General features: G+C 50.6%; 1 protein-coding gene across 1 annotated transcript in view; it reads right to left on the bottom strand.

The window, feature by feature from the left end:
- smyd5 (SMYD family member 5) overlaps positions 1-14465 on the bottom strand; it is a 42688-nt gene extending 28223 nt beyond the window's left edge. Inside the window, exons 1-3 of the mRNA XM_043689023.2 lie at positions 14346-14465; positions 7886-7994; positions 6973-7112 (exon numbers count right to left, since the gene is read on the bottom strand). Of these exons, the coding sequence (XP_043544958.1) occupies positions 6973-7112; positions 7886-7994; positions 14346-14435 (339 nt within the window). The 5' untranslated portion in view covers positions 14436-14465. The remainder of the gene's footprint in view (positions 1-6972; positions 7113-7885; positions 7995-14345) is intronic.
- Between the last annotated feature and the right edge of the window lie 10883 nt (positions 14466-25348).

Here is a 25348-nt window from a genome sequence, read left to right as displayed (position 1 = left end):
TGTCCCTGATCATCCCGCACTGTTAGAGGGACCACACTGTCCCTGATCATCCCCCATTGTTAGAGGGACCACACTGTCCCTGATCATCCCCCCTTGTTAGAGGGTCCGCACTGTCTCTGATCATCCCCCCTTGTTAGAGGGTCCGCACTGTCCCTGATCATCCTGCACTGTCCCTGATCATCCTGCACTGTCCCTGATCATCCCCCATTGTTAGAGGGTCCGCAATGTCCCTGATCATCCCGCACTGTTAGAGGGTCCACACTGTCCCTGATCATCCCGCACTGTTAGAGGGTCCACACTGTCCCTGATCATCCCGCACTGTTAGAGGGTCCACACTGTCCCTGATCATCCCCCATTGTTAGAGGGTCCGCACTGTCCGTGATCATCCTGCACTGTCCATGATCAGCCCGCACTGTCCCTGATCATCCCGAACTGTCCCTGATCATCCCGAACTGTCCCTGATCATCCCCAATTGTTAGAGGGTCCGCACCGTCCCTGATCATCCCGCACTGTCCCTGATCATCCCGCATTGTCCCTGATCATCCCCCATTGTTAGAGGGTCCGCACTGTCCCTGATCATCCCCCATTGTTAGAGGGTCCACACTGTCCCTGATCATCCCCAATTGTTAGAGGGTCCACACTGTCCCTGATCATCCCCCATTGTTAGAGGGTCCACACTGTCCCTGATCATCCCCCATTGTTAGAGGGTCCACACTGTCCCTGATCATCCCCCATTGTTAGAGGGTCCACACTGTCCCTGATCATCCCCCACTGTTAGAGGGTCCGCACTGTCCCTAATCATCCCGCACTGTCCCTGATCATCCCGCACTGTTAGAGGGACCACACTGTCCCTGATCATCCCCCATTGTTAGAGGGACCACACTGTCCCTGATCATCCCCCCTTGTTAGAGGGTCCGCACTGTCTCTGATCATCCCCCCTTGTTAGAGTGTCCGCACTGTCCCTGATCATCCTGCACTGTCCCTGATCATCCTGCACTGTCCCTGATCATCCCCCATTGTTAGAGGGTCCGCAATGTCCCTGATCATCCCGCACTGTTAGAGGGTCCACACTGTCCCTGATCATCCCGCACTGTTAGAGGGTCCACACTGTCCCTGATCATCCCGCACTGTTAGAGGGTCCACACTGTCCCTGATCATCCCCCATTGTTAGAGGGTCCGCACTGTCCGTGATCATCCTGCACTGTCCATGATCATCCCGCACTGTCCCTGATCATCCCGAACTGTCCCTGATCATCCCCAATTGTTAGAGGGTCCGCACTGTCCCTGATCATCCCGCACTGTCCCTGATCATCCCGCATTGTCCCTGATCATCCCCCATTGTTAGAGGGTCCGCACTGTCCCTGATCATCCCCCATTGTTAGAGGGTCCACACTGTCCCTGATCATCCCCCATTGTTAGAGGGTCCACACTGTCCCTGATCATCCCCAATTGTTAGAGGGTCCACACTGTCCCTGATCATCCCCCATTGTTAGAGGGTCCACACTGTCCCTGATCATCCCCCATTGTTAGAGGGTCCACACTGTCCCCGATCATCCCACACTGTCCCTGGTCATCTCCCACTGTTAGAGGGTCCACACTGTCCCTGATCATCCCCCATGTTAGAGGGTCCACACTGTCCCTGATCATCCCACATTGTTAGAGGGTCCACACTGTCCCTGATCATCCCCCATTGTTTGAGGGTCCACACTGTCCCTGATCATCCCGCACTGTTAGTGGATCCATACTGTCCCTGATCATCCTGCACTATCCCTGATCATCCCGCACTGTCCCTGATCATCCCCCACTGTTAGAGGGTCCACACTGTCCATGATCATCCCCCATTGTTAGAGGGTCCACACTGTCCCTGATCATCCCGCACTGTCCCTGATCATCCCACACTGTCCCTGATCATCCCGCACTGTTCGAGGGTCCACACTGTCCCTGATCATCCCCCACTGTTAGCGGGTCCACACTGTCCCTGATCATCCCCCCTTGTTAGAGGGTCCGCACTGTCCCTGATCATCCCGCACTGTCCCTGATCATCCCGCACTGTCGCTGATCATCCCGCACTTTTAGAGGGACCACACTGTCCCTGATCATCCCCCATTGTTAGAGGGACCACACTGTCACTGATCATCCCCCCTTGTTAGAGGGTCCGCACTGTCCCTGATCACCCTGCACTGTCCCTGATCATCCCCCATTGTTAGAGGGTCCGCAATGTCCCTGATCATCCTGCACTGTTAGAAGGTCCACACTGTCCCTGATCATCCCGCACTGTTAAAGGGTCCACACTGTCCCTGATCATCCCGCACTGTCCCTGATCATCCCCCATTGTTAGAGGGTCCACACTGTCCCTGATCATCCCCCATTGTTAGAGGGTCCACACTGTCCCTGATCATCCCTCACTGTCCCTGATCATCCCCCATTGTTAGAGGGTCCACACTGTCCCTGATCATCCCGCACTGTCCCTGATCATCCCCAATTGTTAGAGGGTCCACACTGTCCCTGATTATCCCACATTGTTAGAGGGTCCGCACTCTCCCTGATCATCCCCCATTGTTAGAGGGTCCACACTGTCCCTGATCATCCCTCATTGTTAGAGGTTCTGCACTGTCCGTGATCATCCTGCACTGTCCATGATCATCCTGCACTGTCCCTGATCAACCCCAATTGTTAGATGGTCCGCACTGTCCCTGATCATCCCGCACTGTCCCTGATCATCCCGCATTGTCCCTGATCATCCCCCATTGTTAGAGGGTCCTCACTGTCCCTGATCATCGCCCATTGTTAGAGCGTCCACACTGTCCCCGATCATCCCACACTGTCCCTGGTCATCCCCCACTGTTAGAGGGTCCACACTGTCCCTGATCATCCCCCATTGTTAGAGGGTCCATACTTTCCCTGATCATCCTGCACTGTCCCTGATCATCCCGCTCTGTTAGAGGGTCCACACTGTCCCTCATCATCCCGCACTGTTAGAGGGTCCATACTGTCCCTGATCATCCTGCACTGTCCCTGATCATCCTGCACTGTCCCTGATCATCCCCAATTGTTAGAGGGTCCGCACTGTCCCTGATCATCCCGCACTGTCCCTGATCATCCCCCCTTGTTAGAGGGTCCGCACTGTCTCTGATCATCCCCCCTTGTTAGAGGGTCCGCACTGTCCCTGATCATCCTGCACTGTCCCTGATCATCCTGCACTGTCCCTGATCATCCCCCATTGTTAGAGGGTCCGCAATGTCCCTGATCATCCCGCACTGTTAGAGGGTCCACACTGTCCCTGATCATCCCGCACTGTTAGAGGGTCCACACTGTCCCTGATCATCCCGCACTGTTAGAGGGTCCACACTGTCCCTGATCATCCCCCATTGTTAGAGGGTCCGCACTGTCCGCGATCATCCTGCACTGTCCATGATCATCCCGCACTGTCCCTGATCATCCCGAACTGTCCCTGATCATCCCGAACTGTCCCTGATCATCCCCAATTGTTACAGGGTCCGCACTGTCCCTGATCATCCCGCACTGTCCCTGATCATCCCACACTGTCCCTGATCATCCCCAATTGTTAGAGGGTCCACACTGTCCCTGATCATCCCCCATTGTTAGAGGGTCCACACTGTCCCTGATCATCCCCAATTGTTAGAGGGTCCACACTGTCCCTGATCATCCCCCATTGTTAGAGGGTCCACACTGTCCCTGATCATCCCCAATTGTTAGAGGGTCCACACTGTCCGTGATCATCCCCCATTGTTAGAGGGTCCACACTGTCCCTGATCATCCCCCATTGTTAGAGGGTCCACACTGTCCCTGATCATCGCCCATTGTTAGAGGGTCCACACTGTCCCCGATCATCCCACACTGTCCCTGGTCATCTCCCACTGTTAGAGGGTCCACACTGTCCCTGATCATCCCCCATTGTTAGAGGGTCCATACTGTCCCTGATCATCCTGCACTGTCCCTAATCATCCCGCACTGTTAGAGGGTCCATACTGTCCCTGATCATCCTGCACTGTCCCTGATCATCCTGCACTGTCCCTGATCATCCTGCACTGTCCCTGATCATCCCCAATTGTTAGAGGGTCCACACTGTCCCTGATCATCCTGCACTGTCCCTGATCATCCCGCACTGTCCCTGATCATCCCCATTGTTAGAGGGTCCACACTGTCCCTGCTCATCCCCCACTGTTAGAGGGTCCACACTGTCCCTGATCATCCCCCATTGTTAGAGGGTCCACACTGTCCCTGATCATCCCCCATTGTTAGAGGGTCCACACTGTCCCTGATCATCCCCCATTGTTAGAGGGTCCACACTGTCCCTGATCATCCCCAATTGTTGGAGGGTCCACACTGTCCCTGATCATCCCCAATTGTTAGGCGGTCCACACTGTCCTTGATCATCCCCCATTGTAAGAGGGTCCACACTGTCCCTGATCATCCCCCATTGTTAGAGGGTCCACACTGTCCCTGATCATCCCCCATTGTTGGAGGGTCGACACTGTCCCTGATCATCCCGCACTGTCCCTGATCATCCCCCATTGTTAGAGGGTCCACACTGTCCCTGATCATCCCCCATTGTTAGAGGGTCCACACTGTCCCTGATCATCCCCCATTGTTAGAGGGTCCACACTGTCCCTGATCATCCTGCACTGTCCCTGATCATCTCCCATTGTTACAGGGTCCACACTGTCCCTGATCATCCCGCACTGTCCCTGATCATCCCCAATTGTTAGAGGGTCCACACTGTCCCTGATCATCCACACTGTCCCTGATCATCCCAAACTGTCCCTGATCATCCCCCATTGTTAGAGGGTCCGCACTCTCCCTGATCATCCACCATTGTTAGAGGGACCACACTGTCCCTGATCATTCCGCACTGTGAGAGGGTCCACACTGTCCCTGATCATCCCCCATTGTTAGAGAGTCCACACTGTCCCTGATCATCCTGCACTGTCCCTGATCATCCCGCACTGTCCCTGATCATCCCGCACTGTCCCTGATCATCCCGCACTGTCCCTGATTATCCCCAATTGTTAGAGGGTCCACACTGTCCCTGATCATCCCGCACTGTCCCTGATCATCCCGCACTGTCCCTGATCATCCCCATTGTTAGAGGGTCCACACTGTCCCTGATCATTCCGCACTGTGAGAGGGTCCACACTGTCCCTGATCATCCCCCATTGTTAGAGAGTCCACACTGTCCCTGATCATCCTGCACTGTCCCTGATCATCCCGCACTGTCCCTGATCATCCCGCACTGTCCCTGATTATCCCCAATTGTTAGAGGGTCCACACTGTCCCTGATCATCCCGCACTGTCCCTGATCATCCCGCACTGTCCCTGATCATCCCGCACTGTCCCTGATCATCCCCATTGTTAGAGGGTCCACACTGTCCCTGCTCATCCCCCACTGTTAGAGGGTCCACACTGTCCCTGATCATCCCCCATTGTTAGAGGGTCCACACTGTCCCTGATCATCCCCCATTGTTAGAGGGTCCACACTGTCCCTGATCATCCCCAATTGTTAGAGGGTCCACACTGTCCCTGATCATCCCCAATTGTTAGGCGGTCCACACTGTCCTTGATCATCCCCCATTGTAAGAGGGTCCACACTGTCCCTGATCATCCCCCATTGTTAGAGGGTCCACACTGTCCCTGATCATCCCCAATTGTTAGAGGGTCCATACTGTCCCTGATCATCCCCCACTGTTAGAGGGTCCGCACTGTCCCTAATCATCCCGCACTGTCCCTGATCATCCCCCATTGTTAGAGGGTCCACACTGTCCCTGATCATCCCCCATTGTTAGAGGGTCCACACTGTCCCTGATCATCCCCCATTGTTAGAGGGTCCACACTGTCCCTGGTCATCCCGCACTGTTAGAGGGTCCATACTGTCCCTGATCATCCTGCACTGTCCCTGATTATCCCGCACTGTTAGAGGGTCCATACTGTCCCTGATCATCCCGCACTGTCCCTGATCATCCCCCATTGTGAGAGGGTCCACACTGTCCCTGATCATCCCCCATTGTTAGAGGGTCCACACTGTCCCCGATCATCCCCATTGTTAGAGGGTCCACACTGTCCCTGATCATCCCGCACTGTCCCTGATCATCCCGCATTGTCCCTGAGCATCTCCCACTGTTAGAGGGGCCACACTGTCCCTGATCATCCCCCATTGTTAGAGGGTCCACACTGTCCCTGATCATCCCCCATTGTTAGAGGGTCCGCACTGTCCCTGATCATCCCACACTGTTAGAGGGTCTGCACTGTCTCTGATCATCCTGCACTGTAAGAGGGTCCGCACTGTCCCTGATCATCGTGGCGGCATGGTGGCACAGTGGTTAGCACTGCTGCCTCATAGTGCCAGAAACCCGGGTTCAATTCCCGCCTCAGCAAACTGTCTGTGTGGAATTTGCACATTCTCCCCGTGTCTGCGTGGGTTTCCTCCCACAGTCCAAAAATGTGCAGGTTAGATGAATTGGCCATGCTAAATTGCCCATAGTGTTAGGAGTAGGGTAATGGGTCTGGATGGGTTGCTCTTCGGAGAGGCGGTGTGGAAATGTTGGGCCAAAGGGCCTGTTTCCACACTGTAAGTAATCTAATCTAATCTAATCCCGCACTGTTAGAGGGTCCGCCCTGTCCCTGATCACCCCCCACCGTTAGAGGGTCCGTACTGTCCCTGATCAATGCACTGACTGTTTGAGGGTCCGGACTGACTCACGATACCACCTACCACCTGTTAAACAATCCAACAACATCCTCTAGCATATCCCCCTCCACTGCTCTGTGTCACGGTAGATGTTTCAGTGGTGCACAGTCTGTAGTTGAAGTTGCAGTCCCACCTGGATATGTCAACTTGCTCACAGGCAGCTTGTCCCCCTCCCTCCATGTGATCCTTGCAGCAAATACATGTTAGTCCAAGGTGGATTCACTGAACAGAGCGTGGCCTGTGCATTGTGCCAGCAGGTCCGTTACCTTGCAGGCAGGGCAAGTATCCAGGAGCTCCTTCCGGACGCTGCACTGTTCAGGGTGCGGGAGGATCAAAGTGGGGTTTCCCGACAGTCTGCGGCTGTTCTCCTCAGCTGATTCCAGGGACCTCATACAGTAATCACAGGCTGGAGAGAAATTCAACGACATGACAGGATTGCAACCGTTTCAAATTTCCTCCTTCACTGTCCTCATCAAACTCTCCCCGGACAGGGACATCACGAGGTGGGGAGCTTAAGCAGTTGTGACAACACATTGGTTGCTGATTCCTACTTGTTCGAATGCTGAAGCACCTCGAGTAACCAATTATTGTACCAGAACCAACTGCTGTATCGGGATTGCCTTTCTTGGTGAAATTTAATAAAGCAGTGGGGATTTTTAAAATTTCACTCGTGGGATGTGGGCCTTGCTGCCTGGGCCAGCGTTTATTGCTTGCCCTTAGTTGCCTTTGAGAAGTATTTGATGATAATGAGCCAGATTTTAAGTGCATAGCTCCAATCCTGGGGACATTTAATCACAGAGTTTAGTCTGTTCATTTGACTTGCAGATGTGGAACACACTATCCCTGGTTTGCTGCCTGAGAATATTAATCCTGGAATGCTTTTGTTGGGCTGGGTTATGTGTTGCATATTATCTAAATCCTATATTGCATATTTTGTTAAGTGCGTGCACATTGTGGGAATTGAGTGTATACTGCATGCAATTACACATGAATTGAATTGCACATATATATTGCATATGCATTGGATATTACATGGAATGCTCATACAATTTGACCACAGTGCCACACAGTTCTGTCCACTGGTGTAACCAGATGCGGGGGAGTGTCTGAGAGGCAAATGCACTCGCCCAATGTGTGAACCAACGAGTGTTGCCAGTTGATGCTCTCTCTGCACCTTACCTTTGTACTTGTATAAGGCATTCCAGAGGAACTGTGCTGAAACAACTGGCTGCTCCACAAAAACGGTCTCCCCTTTCCTTATATCCGTACTGGCGAAGAGTCCTTTCCCCTTGGAAACAAAAAAGTTTAAATGGAGCAGTCCTGTCAGAAATACTGGAGACAGTTGATCTGCCCTGAAGGAGGAAGAGGGGTCTGGTGAATGCCTTAGGTATGGTTTGACAACCTAGGGGGAGGCTGCTCATCCAAAAGACCCAACACAAAACTGAATAATGAGTCCAACCACAGTCTATCTCAGTCCTCATCTTCTTACATCTCATATTATCATGACTCACTGAGGTACCGCACGGGAAATTGAGCTCCACGATTCCCAGAGCAAATGAAACTACCGAAAGAGCCAATTTATCTCTGATTTGGAGGAGCCAGTGTTGGACTAGGGTGGACAAAGTTAAAAATCACAACACCAGGTTATAGTCCAACAGGCTTATTTGGAAGCACTAGCTTTCAGAGCGCTGCTCCTTCATCAGGGGGACCACCTGATGAAGGAGCAACGCTCCGAAAGCTAATTCTTCCACATAAATCTGTTGGACTATAACCTGGTGTTGTGTGATTTTCAATTTGTCTTTGACTGACTGATACCCAGGATGAAAACAAACCACACCAGGTTCCTTCAGTCACAATTAAAATACGTTTTTTTTTTATTGTAAAACTCTCAACTTGAACTTTACTCCTTCCAAACCATCCCCCAACACACACACACACACATACACACAGACAGACATACACACAGACAGACAGAGAGTAAAATACATATCATCAGTAGAGCATTTCCAAATCACAGTCACTGGACAGATTGACTAGACGATCCTTTTTCTTGCTTTGAGGTTATTTGCACAGCAATGATTATCTTTAGTTCAATGGCTGTTGGACAGGATTCAGCGTCTAACTAGTTGTTTTTGGATTTTAAAACCACTTTCTCAGCATCCCTGCTCCTTCAACAGAAAATGAGAGATAGCCAGTTTACAGAAAAAGGGGACAGCGCGATTGGGCAGCCAGCCTAACAAAGTCTCCTTGCTTTTACTCTGTTTCACTTCTCTCACTGCATTCTGTTAAACTGCAATCTGATCAATCAGAGGCATATTCCTATGCTGGGTTCTCCTGAACCTGTGGGCAACTTGTGTAAATTGAAAGCCAACCAAAACACTGTACCTGGGCAAAATTACCCTGAACACAACCAGGTGGTATTAATTTGTCTGAACAGTGTTTCCAGAAGACATGGGTTCAAGTTCCATCTGCCCCCGAGGTGCATCGTTATATATCGTAACAGTTTGATTCAGAAACAGCTCCAGATGCAGACCTGCTGAGCAGCTCCTGGGAAACCAAAGTCTTTGGGTTCCAGGAGGACTATGGTTGCAAAGTTGAGACTAAAAGGACTTGACAGAAGAGTACCACTAGCTGTGGAGCATGTGGCTTAATTTATCTCCAGACCTACACTGTCTCATACGCAGCAGTTAGAGCTTCACTTGTTTTCCCAAAGCTGTGAATTATAGAGGTTTATAAAATCAAGAGGGGCATGGACAGGGTAATTAGACAATGTCTTTTTCCAGGGTTGGAGGGGAGAGGTTTAGGGTGAGAGGGGGAGGATTTAAAAGGAACCTAAGGGCAACCTTGTCATGCAGAGAGTGATGCATGTATGGAATGAGCTGCCAGAGGAAGTGGTGGAGGCTGGTCCAATTACAACATTTAAAAAGCATCTGGATGGGTATATGAATACGAAGGGTTTAGATGGATATGGGCCAAATGCTGGCAAATGGAACTAGATTAGTTTAGGATATCTGGTCAGCATGGAGGAGTTGGACTGTTTCCATGCTGTACATCTCTATGACTCTATAATTCATTGCATATTTTCCATTTTTTAAAAGTAGTGACCATTTCTATCGTTTATAGTCTATTGCCCATAAAGAATAAAAATGAAAAGATTTAGAACATAGAATATAGAAAAGATTTAGTCTCTCAAAACTTACAGCACTCAATGGATCAATCATTGGTGTTTTAAACTTAAATCAAAGCAACTACATGGGCATGAAGACAAGGCTGGCTAAAGTAAACTGGAAAGTTAGATTGAGGTATCAATAAGGAGAAATATACTGGCAGAAATTTAAGGGATATTTCAGAATAGCCAGTAAAGAAACATTCCAGTAAGAAAGAGAATGCACACAACCTAGGAGCAGAAGGAGGCCATTCAGCCCATCGAGTCTGTTCCACCATTCAGTGGGATTATGGCTGATCTGATAATCATCAAATCCACTTCCCTGCCTTTTCCCTATAACCCCGATTGTCTTATTGATTAAAAATCTGTCTATCTCGGTCTTGAACATACTAAGGATACAACTTTAGCAGCCCTCTGCGTGAAAGAATACCACAGATTAAGTATCCTCTGATAGAAGAAATTCCTCCTTATTTCCCTTATTCTAGGATTGTGGCCAGTGGTCCTGAATCTCCTATAAGGAAAAGCAATCTTTCAGCACCTACCTTGTCAAGTCCATGAGATATCTTATATGTTATAATAAGCTCAAACATGACCTGAATTGTGTCCCCACTCCCCTCTCTCTCTCTCTGGGTAATCATGACCCCTCATCCCCAGCTCTTGGATTCTTACTCTCCCTTCCAATTCTCTGAGGAACCCAACTCCCCTCCCACTATCTACTTCTAGGGCAGCCGTTCTCTACAAAGGGATCCCAGGTCTTCCACAACCTCCCGCCACTCCTCTCTCATTGGGGGTGGGGGTCATTGGCCCCATAACCCCCAATAACTTTCTCTGGTAGTATCCTACAGCCCTGCAACATACCTTACCCTCTCTCTGGGGACAGTCCACAACCCATCTGTAACCAATTCTCCAAATTCTCCACACATTCCCAGCCTCGCACTCTCTGGGAGGGATCCTGGATCCCACACCACACCCTCCTCACTCTGGGAAGGATTCACACCCCACCTCCACCCTCACTCTGGGAGGGATCCAGAACCCACCTTAACGGATCCTACACTCCACCCACCGCCACGCTGGGAGGAATCCCAGATCCTACAGCCCACTCCCCTCACTCTCTAGAAGGGATCCCACTCCCCACCCTTCACTCTCACTCTCCAGGAGGGATCCCACATCACACCCTCCCCCCTCAATCTCTGGGAGGAATCTCAGCCCACACACCCCCTCGCTCCCCCCCACCCCCAACTCTCCGGGAGAGATCTCACACTCCACCCCACCCCTCCCCCCTCACTCTCCAGAAGGAATCCCACCCTCACTCTGCGGGAGAGATCCCACACTCCCCTCCCCCCCTTCACTCTCCTGAAGGGATCCCACACTCCCCTCTCCCCTTCACTCTCCTGAAGGGATCCCACACACTTCCCCCCACTTCACTCTCCTGAAGGGATCCCACACTCCCCCCCCCCCCCCCCCCTCACTCTCCTGAAGGGATCCCACACTCCCCTCTCCCCTTCACTCTCCTGAAGGGATCCCACACACTCCCCTCTCCCCTTCACTCTCCTGAAGGGATCCCACACACTTCCCCCCACTTCACTCTCCTGAAGGGATCCCACACTCCCCCCCCCCCCCCCCTCACTCTCCTGAAGGGATCCCACACTCCCCCCCCCCCCCCCCCCTCACTCTCCTGAAGGGATCCCACTCTCCTCCCCCCCCCCCTCACTCTCCTGAAGGGATCCCACACTCCCCCCCCCCCCCTCCCCCACTCTCCTGAAGGGATCCCACACTCCTCCCCCTCCCCTCACTCTCCTGAAGGGATCCCACACTCTCTCCCCCCCCCTCACTCTCCTGAAGGGATCCCACACTCCCCCCCCTCACTCTCCTGAAGGGATCCCACACTCCCCCCCCCCCTCACTCTCCTGAAGGGACCCCACACTCCCCCCGCCCGCCCCCCCCACTCTCCTGAAGGGATCCCACTCTCCTCCCCCCCCCCCCACTCTCCTGAAGGGATCCCACAGTCATCCCCCCCCGCCCCCGCCCCCGCTCACTCTCCTGAAGGGATCCCACACTCCCCCCGCCCGCCCCCCCACTCTCCTGAAGGGATCCCACTCTCCTCCCCCCCCCCCCCACTCTCCTGAAGGGATCCCACAGTCCCCCCACCCCCCCCCACTCTCCTGAAGGGATCCCACACTCTCCCCCCCCCCCCCTCACTCCCCTGAAGGGATCCCACACTCCTCCCCCCCCCACTCTCCTGAAGGGATCCCACACTCTCTCCCCCCCCCTCACTCTCCTGAAGGGATCCCACACTCTACCCCCTCACTCTCCTGAAGGGATCCCACACTCTCTCCTCCCCCCCTCACTCTCCTGAAGGGATCCCACACTCCCCTCCCCCCTCCCTCTCCTGAAGGGATCCCACACTCCCCTCCCCCCTCCCTCTCCTGAAGGGATCCCACACTCCCCTCTCTCCTCACTCTCCTGAAGGGATCCCACACTCTCTCCCCCCCCTCACTCTCCTGAAGGGATCCCACACTCTCTCCTCCCCCCCTCACTCTCCTGAAGGGATCCCACACTCCCCTCCCCCCTCCCTCTCCTGAAGGGATCCCACACTCCCCTCCCCCCTCACTCTCCTGAAGGGATCCCACACTCTCTCCCCCCCCCTCACTCTCCTGAAGGGATCCCACACTCCCCCCCCCCCCCTCACTCTCCTGAAGGGATCCCACACTCTCTCCCCCCCCCCCCTCACTCTCCTGAAGGGATCCCACACTCCCCCCCCTCACTCTCCTGAAGGGATCCCACACTCCCCCCCCCCCCTCACTCTCCTGAACGGATCCCACACTCCCCCCCCCTCACTCTCCTGAAGGGATCCCACACTCCCCCCCCCCTCACTCTCCTGAAGGGATCCCACACTCTCCCCCCCCCCCCTCACTCTCCTGAAGGGATCCCACACTCCCCCCCCCCCCCCTCACTCTCCTGAAGGGATCCCACACTCCCCCCCCCCCTCACTCTCCTGAAGGGATCCCACACTCCCCCCCCCCCTCACTCTCCTGAAGGGATCCCACACTCTCCCCCCCCCCCTCACTCTCCTGAAGGGATCCCACACTCCCCCCCCCCTCACTCTCCTGAAGGGATCCCACACTCCCCCCCCCCCCCCCCACTCTCCTGAAGGGATCCCACACTCCCCCCCCCTCCCTCTCCTGAAGGGATCCCACACTCCCCCCCCCCCCCTCACTCTCCTGAAGGGATCCCACACTCCCCCCCCCCTCCCTCTCCTGAAGGGATCCCACACTCCCCCCCCCCTCCCTCTCCTGAAGGGATCCCACACTCCCCCCCCCCCTCACTCTCCTGAAGGGATCCCACACTCCCCCCCCCCTCACTCTCCTGAAGGGATCCCACACTCCCCCCCCTCCCTCTCCTGAAGGGACCCCACACTCCCCCCCCCCCTCACTCTCCTGAAGGGATCCCACACTCCCCCCCCCCCCACTCTCCTGAAGGGATCCCACACTCCCCCCCCTCCCTCTCCTGAAGGGATCCCACACTCCCCCCCCCTCACTCTCCTGAAGGGATCCCACACTCCCCCCCCCCCTCACTCTCCTGAAGGGATCCCACACTCCCCCCCCCCTCTCCTGAAGGGATCCCACACTCCCCCCCCCCCCCTCACTCTCCTGAAGGGATCCCACACTCCCCCCCCCTCACTCTCCTGAAGGGATCCCACACTCCCCTCCCCCCTCCCTCTCCTGAAGGGATCCCACACTCCCCTCCCCCCTCCCTCTCCTGAAGGGATCCCACACTCCCCCCCCCCCTCACTCTCCTGAAGGGATCCCACACTCCCCTCCCCCCTCCCTCTCCTGAAGGGATCCCACACTCCCCCCCCCCTCACTCTCCTGAAGGGATCCCACACTCCCCCCCCCCCTCACTCTCCTGAAGGGATCCCACACTCCCCCCCCCCTCTCCTGAAGGGATCCCACACTCCCCCCCCCCCCCTCACTCTCCTGAAGGGATCCCACACTCCCCCCCCTCACTCTCCTGAAGGGATCCCACACTCCCCTCCCCCCTCCCTCTCCTGAAGGGATCCCACACTCCCCTCCCCCCTCCCTCTCCTGAAGGGATCCCACACTCCCCCCCCCCCTCACTCTCCTGAAGGGATCCCACACTCCCCTCCCCCCTCCCTCTCCTGAAGGGATCCCACACTCCCCCCCCCCTCCCCCCCTCACTCTCCTGAAGGGATCCCACACTCCCCCCCCCCCCTGACTCTCTGAATGAACCTCACGCTCCATTCTCTGGGAGAAGTCCCTCTGTCCCCCCGCCCCTCCCCCTCCCGGCGGATCCCAGCTCCTGCTGACCCCGCTCTTACCTGGAGGACCCTGACCCTCCAGTGGGGCCTGTCCCAGGTGCAGCCCCCTCGGGGTCCGTGTCCCCGGAGCCGCCTGGCCCGGTGCTGCTCCAGGATCAGGATCAGGATCAGGCCTCGGCCTCGGCCTCGCTTACCTTAACGTTACTGATGAACCGAACCTCGACCCGTGTCCCGGCGGCCGCGTCTCTGCAGAACGAGAAGAGCTCGCACATGGGAGCCGCCATCTTGCTGTCCTCTCAACTCTGACCCCTGACCCTCACCACCCACCGCTAGGTTCAACCAATCAGAGCAGAGCCCGCCTCAGAGGTAGGACAGACCAGAAGGTGAATGGGAAATTGTAATCATTAAAACTCCAAAATACAATCCAAATAATCATTAATACTCCTAAATATAACTCAACTAATCATTAAAACACCAAATTCTTATTAACACTCCAAAATATAAACCAAATAATAATAATTAACACTCCAACATATAACCACCCTTTTATATCTTTCCTCGCTCACCCTTATGCTATGCCCTCTGGTTCTGGATTCCCCCACATCAGGGAAAAATACCTTCTCTATTTATCCTGTACATGCCCCTCATGATTTCATAAACCTCTATCAGGTCACCCCTCAGCCTCCAACGCTTCAGGGGAAAACCCCAGCCTAAAATATAGCCAGATAATTATTAAAACTCCAAAATGTAATCCAAATAATCATTGAAACTTCAAAATATAACCTAAATAGTCATTGAAACTACAAAATGTAATCTAAGTAATCATTATGTCAATAGTCTGACGAGGGAAGGGGCCACATTGGACCTGGTACTGGGGAACGAGCCAGGCCAAGTGGTAGAAGTTGCGGTGGGGGATTTCTTTGGGAACAGTGACCACAATTCTGTAAGTTTTGAATACTCGTAGATAAAGAAGACAGTGGTCCTAAGGGAAAAGTACTAAACTGGGCCAAGGCCAATTATATCAAAATTAGGCAGGAGCTCGGAAATGTGGATTGGACACAGCTATTTGAAGGAAAGTCCACATTTGAGATGTGGGAGGCTTTCAAAGATAGGTTAAAGATAGTGCAGGATAGGCATGTCCCGTTGATATGGGTCAAGTGGTGGCAAATGGGACAAGATTAGTTTAGGATATCTGGACGACATGGACGAGTTGGACTGAAGGGTCTGTTTCCATGCTGTACACTCCCCAACATCACCACTTTACAGAGATTCAAATCCAGAGAAGTGACCCCCTCGAGATCAAATCTTTTAAGTTTGACTAAACTGATTTTTCCCTGTTCCTGTCCTGTGAACTGAGAGTCATTTTACAATTACAAAACTGAGACATGAGGCTTTCTCTGCTCTGAATAACCTACGGATTTCTTAGCAAACAATCCTGGTACAAAAGTAGTACAAATTACAGTTTTCAGTTGAAGTCACCCATTCCCTCAACTGCTTGAGAAAAAAACGTGTGGGTGGCACGGTGGCACAGTGGTCAGCACTGCTGCCTCACAGCGCCAGAGACCCGGGTTCAATTCCCGCCTCAGGCGACTGACTGTGTGAAGTTTGCACGTTCTCCCCGTGTCTGCGTGGGTTTCCTCCGGGTGCTCCGGTTTCCTCCCACAGTCCAAAGATGTGCAGGTCAGTTGAATTGGCCATGCTAAATTGCCCGTAGTGTTAGGTAAGGGGTAAATGTAGGGGTATGGGTGGGTTACGCTTCGGCGGGTTGGTGTGGACTTGTTGGGCCGAAGGGCCCGTTTCCACACTGTAATGTAATCTAATCTAATCTTTTCCATGGGAGAGACTATCCTTGCTTCTGACCCTATCCAGGTTCCTCTAAATTGCCCTAAAAACTTTCAACCTCTAACTTTACTCAGATAAAATCAATCCGTGAATAATCTGAACCAAACAAACAAGCTAATGGCTTTCAATCCCACTTTACCTATTGTAAATCATCACATTATAAACAATTTTCCATGAACATTTCAAGAATTCGCAAAAATCTGCTCTCTGGCACATAATGAATTAGGTCACTGTTCCAGAAAGACTACCTCACCTTTTTTTAAGTTTTTTTTTTACAGAAAGAATCAAGACCCAACTATTTTGAAATCCCAGCCCGAAAATGGTATTTATTATATAAATCATATATATTTCACCATGTCGTTCTTAATAATCTAATGGTAGGCACTAGAACAATAATGGCTTCTCTTTCTGTTCCCACACCATTTGTTCTGGTTTTCCCCAAGATTTATCCATTGATCGTGCCTACTTCTCATCTACATGCTGTCCCTCAGCAGGATCAGCTGAAAGGCACAACTTTGCTTTCACACATTCCCTAATGGCACCCAGATCTAATTCACATTGACCTCTCTCTCGGCTCCTCCACTGTCTCTCAACTGACAGACATCGTATCCAATATCTAATGCTAACTGAGTCAAAATCTCTTCCAATTGAATTTGTAAAGGCTGCCTTTGTTATTCTACTCATTTGCAATCAACTCTAATTGGCAACTCTGAGCTTGAACAAGACAGTTCACAAAAACAGAGATTACTGGGGCAAGTCAGCATCTATGGAGAGAAAGTAGAGTTAACGTTTCGAGTCAATAGAATCATAGAGATGTACAGCATGGAAACAGACCCTTTGGTCCAACCCATCCATGCCAACCAGATATCCCAACCCAATCTAGCCCCACCTGCCAGCGCCCAGCCCATATCCCTCCAAATCCTTCCTATTCATATACCCATCCAAATGCCTTTTAAATGTTGCAATTGTACCAGCCTCCACCACATCCTCTGGCAGCTGATTCCATACACGTACCACCCTCTGCGTGAAAAAGTTGCCCCGTAGGTCTCTTTTATTTCTTTCCCCTCTCACCCTAAACCCAAGCGCCCTCTAGTTCTGGACTTCCCCACCCCAGGAAAAGAACTTTGTCTATTTACCCTATCCATGCCCTTCATAATTTTGTAGACCTCTATAAGGTCACCTCTCAGCCTCCGACGCTCCAGGGAAAACAGCCCCAGCCTGTTCAGCCTCTCCCTATAGCTCAAATCCTCCAACCATGGCAACATCCTTGTAAATCTTTTCTGAACCCTTTCAAGTTTCACAACATCTTTCTGATAGGAAGGAGACCAGAATTGCATGCAATATTTCAACAGTGGCCTAACCAATGTCCTGTACAGCCGCAACATAACCTCCCAATTCCTGTACTCAATACTCTGACCAATAAAGGAAAGCATACCAAACGCCTTCTTCACTATCCTATCGACTTGTGACTCTATTTTCAAGGAGCTATGAACCTGCACTCCAAGGTCTCTTTGTTCAGCAACACTCCCTACGACCTTACCATTAAGTGTACAAGTCCTGCTAAGATTTGCTTTCCCAAAATGCAGCACCTCGCATTTATCTGAATTAAACTCCATCTGCCACTTCTCAGCCCATTGGCCCATCTGGTCCAGATCCTGTTGTAATCTGAGGTAACCCTTTTCGCTGTCCACTACACCTCCAATTTTGGTGTCATCTGCTAACTTACTAACTGTACCTCTTATGCTCACATCCAAATCATTTATGTAAATGACAAAAAGTAAAGGACCCAGCACTGATCCTTGTGGCACTCCACTGGTCACAGGCCTCCAGTCTGAAAAACAACCCTCCACCACCACCCTCTGTCTTCTACCTTTGAGCCAGTTCTGTATCCAAATGGCTAGTTCTCCCTGTATTCCGTGAGATCTAACCTTGCTAATCAGTCTTCCATGGGGAACCTTGTCGAACACCTTACTGAAGTCCATATAGATCACATCTACCGCTCTGCCCTCATCAATCTTCTTTGTAACTTCCTCAAAAAACTCAATCAAGATTGTGTGTCATGATCTCCCACATACAAAGCCATGTTGACTATCCCTAATCTGTCCTTGCCTTTCCAAATACATGTACATCTGCCCCTCAGGATTCCCTCCAACAACTTGCCCACCACCGACATCAGGCTCACCGGTCTATAGTTCCCTGGCTTGTCCTTACCACCCATCTTAAACAGTGGCACCACGTTAGCATACCTCCAGTCTTCCGGCACCTCATCTGTGACTATCGATGATACAAATATCTCAGCAAGAGGCCCAGCAATCACTTCTCTAGCTTCCCACAGAGTTCCAGGGTGCACCTGATCAGGTCCTAGGGACTTATTCACCTTTACCCATTTCAAGACATCCAGCACTTTCTCCTCTGTAATATGGACTATTTGCAAGATGTCACCATCTATTTTCCAACAGTCTATATCTTACATATCCTTTTCCACAGTAAGTACTGATGCAAAATACTTGTTTAGTATCTCCCCCATTTTCTGTGGCTCCACACAAAGGCTGCCTTGCTGATCTTTGAGGGGCCCTATTCTCTCCCTAGTTACCCTTTTGTCCTTAATACATTTGTAAAAACCCTTTGGATTCTCCTTAACCCTATTTGCCAAAGCTATCTCATGTCCCCGTTTTGCCCTCTTGATTTCCCACTTATGTATACTCCTACTTTCTTTATACTCTTCTAAGAATTCACTCGATCTATCATGCCTATACCTTACATATGCTTCCTTCTTTTTCTTAACCAAACCCTCAATTTCTTTAGTCATCCAGCATTGCCTATACCTACCAGCCTTTCCTTTCACCTTGACAGGAATATACTTTCTCTGGACTCTCGTTATCTCATTTCTGAAGGCTTCCCATTTTCCAGCCGTCTCTTTACCTGCAAACATCTGCCCCCCAATCAGCTTCTGAAAGTTGTTGCCTAATACCGTCAAAATTTGCCTTTCTCCAATTTAGAACTTCAACTTTTAGATCTGGTCTGTCCTTTTCCATCATTATTTTAAATCTAATAGAATTATGGTCGCTGGCCCCAAAGTGCCCCCCCACTGACACCTCAGTCACCTGCCCTGTGCCTTATTTCTCAAAGCTCTTCTTCACAAGAAGAATCATTGGCCTTGAAATGTTAACTCTGTTCTCTCTACAGAGATGCTGACAGACCTGCTGAATTTCTCTAGCAATTTCCAATTTTGTTTCAGATTTCCGGCAACCTCAGTTCTTAGTTTTGTTAAGGCAGTTCACAGTTTCTCCAAGATGAGCTTCTGCCCACTTATCTGCGCTGTCATTCGGACTGTCTGTTTCCATGTCTGTGCCCCAAAGAATAATTCCAAGTCTGCATTTACCTGCATTTCCTCTGCATTGGAGAGACCGAGCGCAAACTCGGGGGCTGGTTCAGGGAACATCAATGCCGCTCCAATCAACCCCACCTCCCAGTTGCCAGTCATTTCAACTCCCCCTCCCACTCTCCAACGACATGTTCATCGTGAGCCTCCTCCACCATCAAAATAAGGCCACATGCAAACTGGAGGAAGAACACCTGATCTTCTGCCTTGGGAGCTTTCAATCTTATGGCCTCAACATAGAATTCACCAGCATTCCAAACCTCCTACCCACCCCCACCCCCACCCACCACATCCCAGGTCCAAACCTGACTCTCCACCCTGCTCCCTTGACCTGATCTAACCTATCCATCTTCCTTCCCACCTATCTGCTCCACCCTTCCCACTGACCAATCCCATTCACCTCCTACCTGCATCCACCTTCCCCATCCCACCCACCTTTCCCTCAGCCCCACCCCTCCCTCTATTTATTTAGAACATAGAACATAGATGAGACGTTCTTCCTTGTGTGGTTAAGGAGTGGCGATGGAGAAGGCCCAGGACCTGCATGTCCTTAGCGGAGTGGGAGAGGGAGTTAAAGTGTTCAGCCATGGGGTAGTAGGGTTAGTTGGTGCGGGTGTCCTGGAGATGTTCTCTGAAGCGCTCTGCGAGTAGGCATCCTGTCTCCCCAAGGTAGAAGAGCAATGGATACAGGAAATGACATGTGTGGAAAACTCTGATGGATAAGGAAGGCTCCGTTGGGGCCTTGGACGGAAGTGAGGGGAGAGGTGTGGGTGCAGATTTGCAATTCCTGTGGTGGCAGGGTAAGGTGCTGGGAGAGGAGGGTGGGTTGGTGGGGGGGTGTAGACCTGACAAGGGAATCACAGAGGGAGTGGTCTTTACGGAAAGCAGATAGAAGTGGGGAGGGAAATATATTCCTGGTGGTGGGGTCCATTTGTAGGTGGCGGAAATGTCAGAGGAGGATGCGATGTATACAGAGGTTGGTGGGGTGGAAGGAGAGGACTAAGGGGGGTTCTATCCTTGTTGCACTTGGAGGGGTGAGGTTTGAGGGCAGAGGTGTGGGAATTGCATGAGATGCGTTGGAGGGCATCATCAGCCACGTGGGAGGGGAAATTGCGGTCTTTAAAGAAGGAGGCCATCTGGTGTATTCTGTGGTGGAACTGGTCCTCCTGGGAACAGATGCGGCGGAGGCAATTGGGAATAAGGGATAGTGTTTTTATAGGAGGCAGGGATGGAGGAGGTGCAGTCCAGGTAGCTGTGGGAGTCAGTGGGTTTGTAGAAGATGTCAATGTTGAGTCAGTCACCGTTGATGGAGAGGTCAATTCTCCTGCTCCTTGGATGCAGCCTGACCTGCTGTGCGTTTCCAGCACCACACTCTCATCCAAAACTTTGCTGCCCTACATCTGACATTCTACTTTTTGATCAATTATATTGATCATTTATGGTGCTGCATTATATTTTGATCGAGTATGTTGATATTTCTGGTGCTTACTTGTGATTACTTGTAGGGATTATTCGTGGTGTTGTAATTGTAGCAGCCTCCACCACTTCCTCTTTCCCCTCTCACCCTAAACCTATGCCCTCTAGTTCTGGACTCCCCCACCCCAAGGAAGAGACTTTATCTATTTACCCTATCCATATCCCTCATGATTTTATAAACCTCAATAAGGTCACCCCTCAGCCTCTGAAGCTCCATGGAAAACAGCTCCAACCTATTCAGGTGTTTTAAGATCATTCTAATTGTGTTTTATGCTGAGCATTTTTTAAAAACTATTTTTTTGTATAACAGACTTTGTTTTATTGATTAAAAAACCTCTGCAGCCTCTATCCATCAGGGCAGATTTCATTTGTGGATCTGACTTGACCAGTAACACCTGGAATCATAACCAGGCAAAAAGGGAATAGGCTGAATATTATAAAAGGATACATTTACAGAGAGGTGAGAAAAGACTAAGGGAACAGAACTATTTGGACGGCTCTTTCAAAGAGCTAGCACAGTGCATTAGGGACCAAATGGCCTTGTTCTGTAGGATGATGAACATAAAAGATAAATCATTCTGTGATGGGCCAATTGACCGAGGAGTGGCAGATGCAGTTTAATTCAGATAAATGCAATGTTTTGCATTTTGGTAAGGCAAATGAGGGCAGGACTTACACGGTTAATGGTAGAATGTTATCGAACAACCGATAACCTGTCCTGGACTTCCCACATAGATGTGACAGTCAAAGAGGCACAGCAATGCCTCTTCTTCCTCAGACAGCTCAGGAAATTATGTCCATAAGGGCCCTCACCAACTTCTACAGATACACCATTGAGACCATACTGTCCGGGTGTATATCGGCCTGGTACGGTAACTGCTCTGCCCAGGACCGTAGGAAACTACAGAAGGTGGTGTGCACAGCCCAGACCATCACGGAAGCCAACCTTCCATCCATGGGCTCCATTTACACGGCTCGCTGCCACGGAAACGCTGCCCACATCATCAAAGACCCCTCCCCCCCCCTCCCCGGTAATGATCTCTTCCATCAGGCAGGAGGTACAGACACCTGAGCACACACACCAGCAGGTTCAGGAACAGCTTCTTCCCACCCGGTATTAGAATAACATCAAATAATATTGCGCTTGCCTAGTGCCAAAGCTTTTCACTGTACTTAGGTACACATGGCAATAAGTAAACCAAACCAAACCAAACCAAACCAAACCAAATCCGACAGAGAGAACTGGTGCAGGTGCATGCTTCCTTGAAATTGGAGTCGCAGGTAGATAGGACAGTGAAGAAGGTGTTCGGTATGCTTGCCTTTATTGGTCAGTGCATTATGTATGAGAGTTGGGAGATCATGTTATGGCTATCCAGGACATTGGTTCGGCAACGTTTGAAATCCTGGTCTCCCTGCTACAGGAGAGACGTTGTGAAATTTGAAAGAGTTCAGCAAAGATTTACAAGGATGTTGCCAGGGCTGGAGGATCTGAGCTACAGGGAGAGGCTGAATAGGCTAGTGCTGTTTTCCCTGGAGCATCCGTGGCTGAGGGATGACCTTATAGAGATATATAAAATCATGAGCAGCATGGAGAGGGTAAACAGTCGAGATCTTTTCCCAGGGTAGGAGTGTCCAAAACTAGAGGGCATAGATTTAAGGTGAGAAGGGAAAGATTTAAAAGGGACCAAAGGGACAACTTTTTCACCCAGAGGATGGTGCGTGTATGGAATAAGCTGCTAGAGAAAGTGATGAAGGCTGATACAATTACAACATTTAAAAGGCATCTGGATGGGTATATGAATAGGATGCGTTTGGAGGGGTATGAGCCAAATGATAGCAAATGGGACTAGATTAATTGAGGATATAATTGGTTGGCATGGACACGTTAGACTGAAGGGTCTGATTCTGTGCTGTATAACTCTCTGACTATAGGGTGGCATGGTGGCTCAGTGGTTAGCACTGTTCCCTCACATTGCCAGGTTCAATTCCACCCTCGGGTGACTGTGTGGAGTTTGCATATTCTCCTGTCTGGGTGCTCTGGTTTCCTCCCACAGTCCCAAAATATGCAGGTTAGGTGGAGAGGCCGTGCTAAATTACTCATGGTGTCCAGGGGTGTGCAGGCTTGGTGGATTAGGCATGAGAAATGCAGGGTGAAAGGGTAGCAGGGTGAGTCTGGGTGGGATGTTCTTCGAAGAGTCAGTGTGGACTTGTTGGGCAGAACTTAAAGCTTAAAAATGTGTTGCTGGAAAAGCGCAGCAGGTCAGGCAGCATCCAGGGAGAAGGAGAATCGGGAAAAGGGCTTAAGCCCAAAACGTCGATTCTCTTTCTCCTTTGATGCTGCCTGACCTGCTGCGCTTTTCCAGCAACACATTTTTAAGCTCTGATCCCCAGCATCTGCAGACCTCACTTTCTCCTAGTTGGGCAGAATGTCCTGTAAGGATTCTATGACTCTATTAAAGAATGAAAGAGGAGCATATTATCTAACTGATAAGAGATTGCAGAACTCTTGAGATGCAAATAGGTTATGAGATATGGGGGGAAAGAGGAAAGGGATATAAGATATGAATCACAAAGTGTTTGAATACTTGAAAAGCAAGTAATTAGGAAAGATAGTGGAGTCTTATTATTTATGAGGAAGGGAATTAAATACAGAAGTGGGAAGGCTATGCTTTTAGTGAGGGAGTTCCAGGATTTTGATCCAGTGATAGTGAAGGAATAATGATTTATTTCCACATTAGGAGTGACTAGGAGGGGAGCTTGCAGGGGGTGGTGTCCCATGTATTTACTGCCCCTGACCTTCAAGATTGTAGAGGGCGGGGATTGGAAGATGCAGTGAAGGCACCGGTAAAATTATTAGCCACTGAGCTGAAACTGACAATGGAACTGATGCAGCCAAGAGCAAACAAACTGGTCAAATGTCTTCTTAAAGTTTGTTGTGCAATTCCTCTGTTCATCTCAGTGAGCTGGTTTACCTTCATTCTTATATACTACCCAGATTCTGCAGTACCTCCAATTGGCCATGAGAGGGTAGTGGTGACCAAATGATGAACAGTACAAAGGTTTCCCCCAATTCATTCCAGTGATTCCCGTCCTCCAAATGGACTTCCCATTACCAGACCCCATGCCATGACCCCCATGCCACCCCCTCCTCCCCCAACACTAAAGGGGTATTGGGGATACGAATGATTTAGAGGAATGTGATGGCCTTGTGGTATTGTTGCTAGATTATTAACCCAGAAACTAAGATAATGTTCTGGGGACCAAGGTATGAATCCTACCGTGTCAGATGGATTGAAGAATCTACTGATGACCCGAGGGCCTAAGTTATCGGGAGTGGTTGGACAAACTAGGACTTGTATAGAAGTATATAAGATCATGAGAGGCGTGGGTAGGGTGAATGCGCTGAGTATTTTTCCTGGGGTTGGGGAATCAAGGACTCGAGAACATCAGTTTAAGGTTAGAGGGGAAAGAATAAAAGGGAACCTGAGGGGCAATGTTTTTACACAGAGATTGGTACGCATATGGAATGAGCTGCTAGTGGAAGTGGTTGAAGGGGATACATTAAGAACATTTAAGACAAATACATGGACAGGAAAGGATTAGAAGGATATGGGCCAAGTGCAGGGAATGGGGTTAGTGTGGACGGCCATTTTGGTCGGCATGGACCAGATTGGGCCAAAGGGCCTATCTCTGTGCTGTAGGATTCTGTGACCATGAAATCATTTTCAATTGTCAGAAGAACCCATCTGGATGGCTAATGCCCTTTAGGGAAGGAAATTTGCCATTCTGATCTGGTGTACTTGTAACTCCAGAGCCACAGCAATGTGGTATTAACTTTCAATTGCTCTCTGAAATACCCTAGCTAGCCATTCAGCTGTATGAACCACTGTGAAGTCTCATCAAAGAAATAAATCCGGACTGATCACCTGGAATTGAACTAGGCAGCGACAAAGACAATGGCATAAAAAACAGCCCTGTTGACCCTGCAGGTTCCTCCTTTCAAACATCTGGGGGCTAGTGCCAAGATTGGAAGTGCTATCTCACAGTCCAGTCAAGCAACAGCCTGGCAGAGTTATCCTCATGGATTCAATTATTCTCAATGTCCTAGACTAGGAGGCATATTTTTAAAGTGAGAGGAGAAATACTTCAAAGGTACCTAAGAGGCAACTTTTTCACACAGAGGGTGGTTCGTATGTTTAATAAACTGCCAGAGGATCTGGTAGATGTAGATACAGTTAGAACATTTAAAAGACATTTGTGTAATCACATGAATAAGAAAGGTTTGGAGGGATATGGGCCAAGTGCAAGCAAGTGGGGCTAGTTTACTTTGGCTGGCTTGGCCAAATGGGTTTGAAGGGTCTGCTTCTGTGTCATATGATTCTAAGATTCTATCACCATCTCTGGATATGTCCTGTCCCACCAGCACAATGGTATACAGTTGGAAGGGAGTTGCCCTTGGGGTCTGCAACATTTACTTCAGACCCCATGAAGTCTGAT

The sequence above is a fragment of the Chiloscyllium plagiosum genome, unplaced genomic scaffold (assembly GCF_037043375.1).
Source record: "Chiloscyllium plagiosum isolate Xiang-an unplaced genomic scaffold, Cpla_swu_hap1 HiC_scaffold_1, whole genome shotgun sequence".
Taxonomy (NCBI): Eukaryota; Metazoa; Chordata; class Chondrichthyes; order Orectolobiformes; family Hemiscylliidae; genus Chiloscyllium; species Chiloscyllium plagiosum.
The sequence above is the reverse complement of the archived record's forward strand: the minus strand, read 5'-3'. Positions and strand labels throughout refer to the sequence as shown.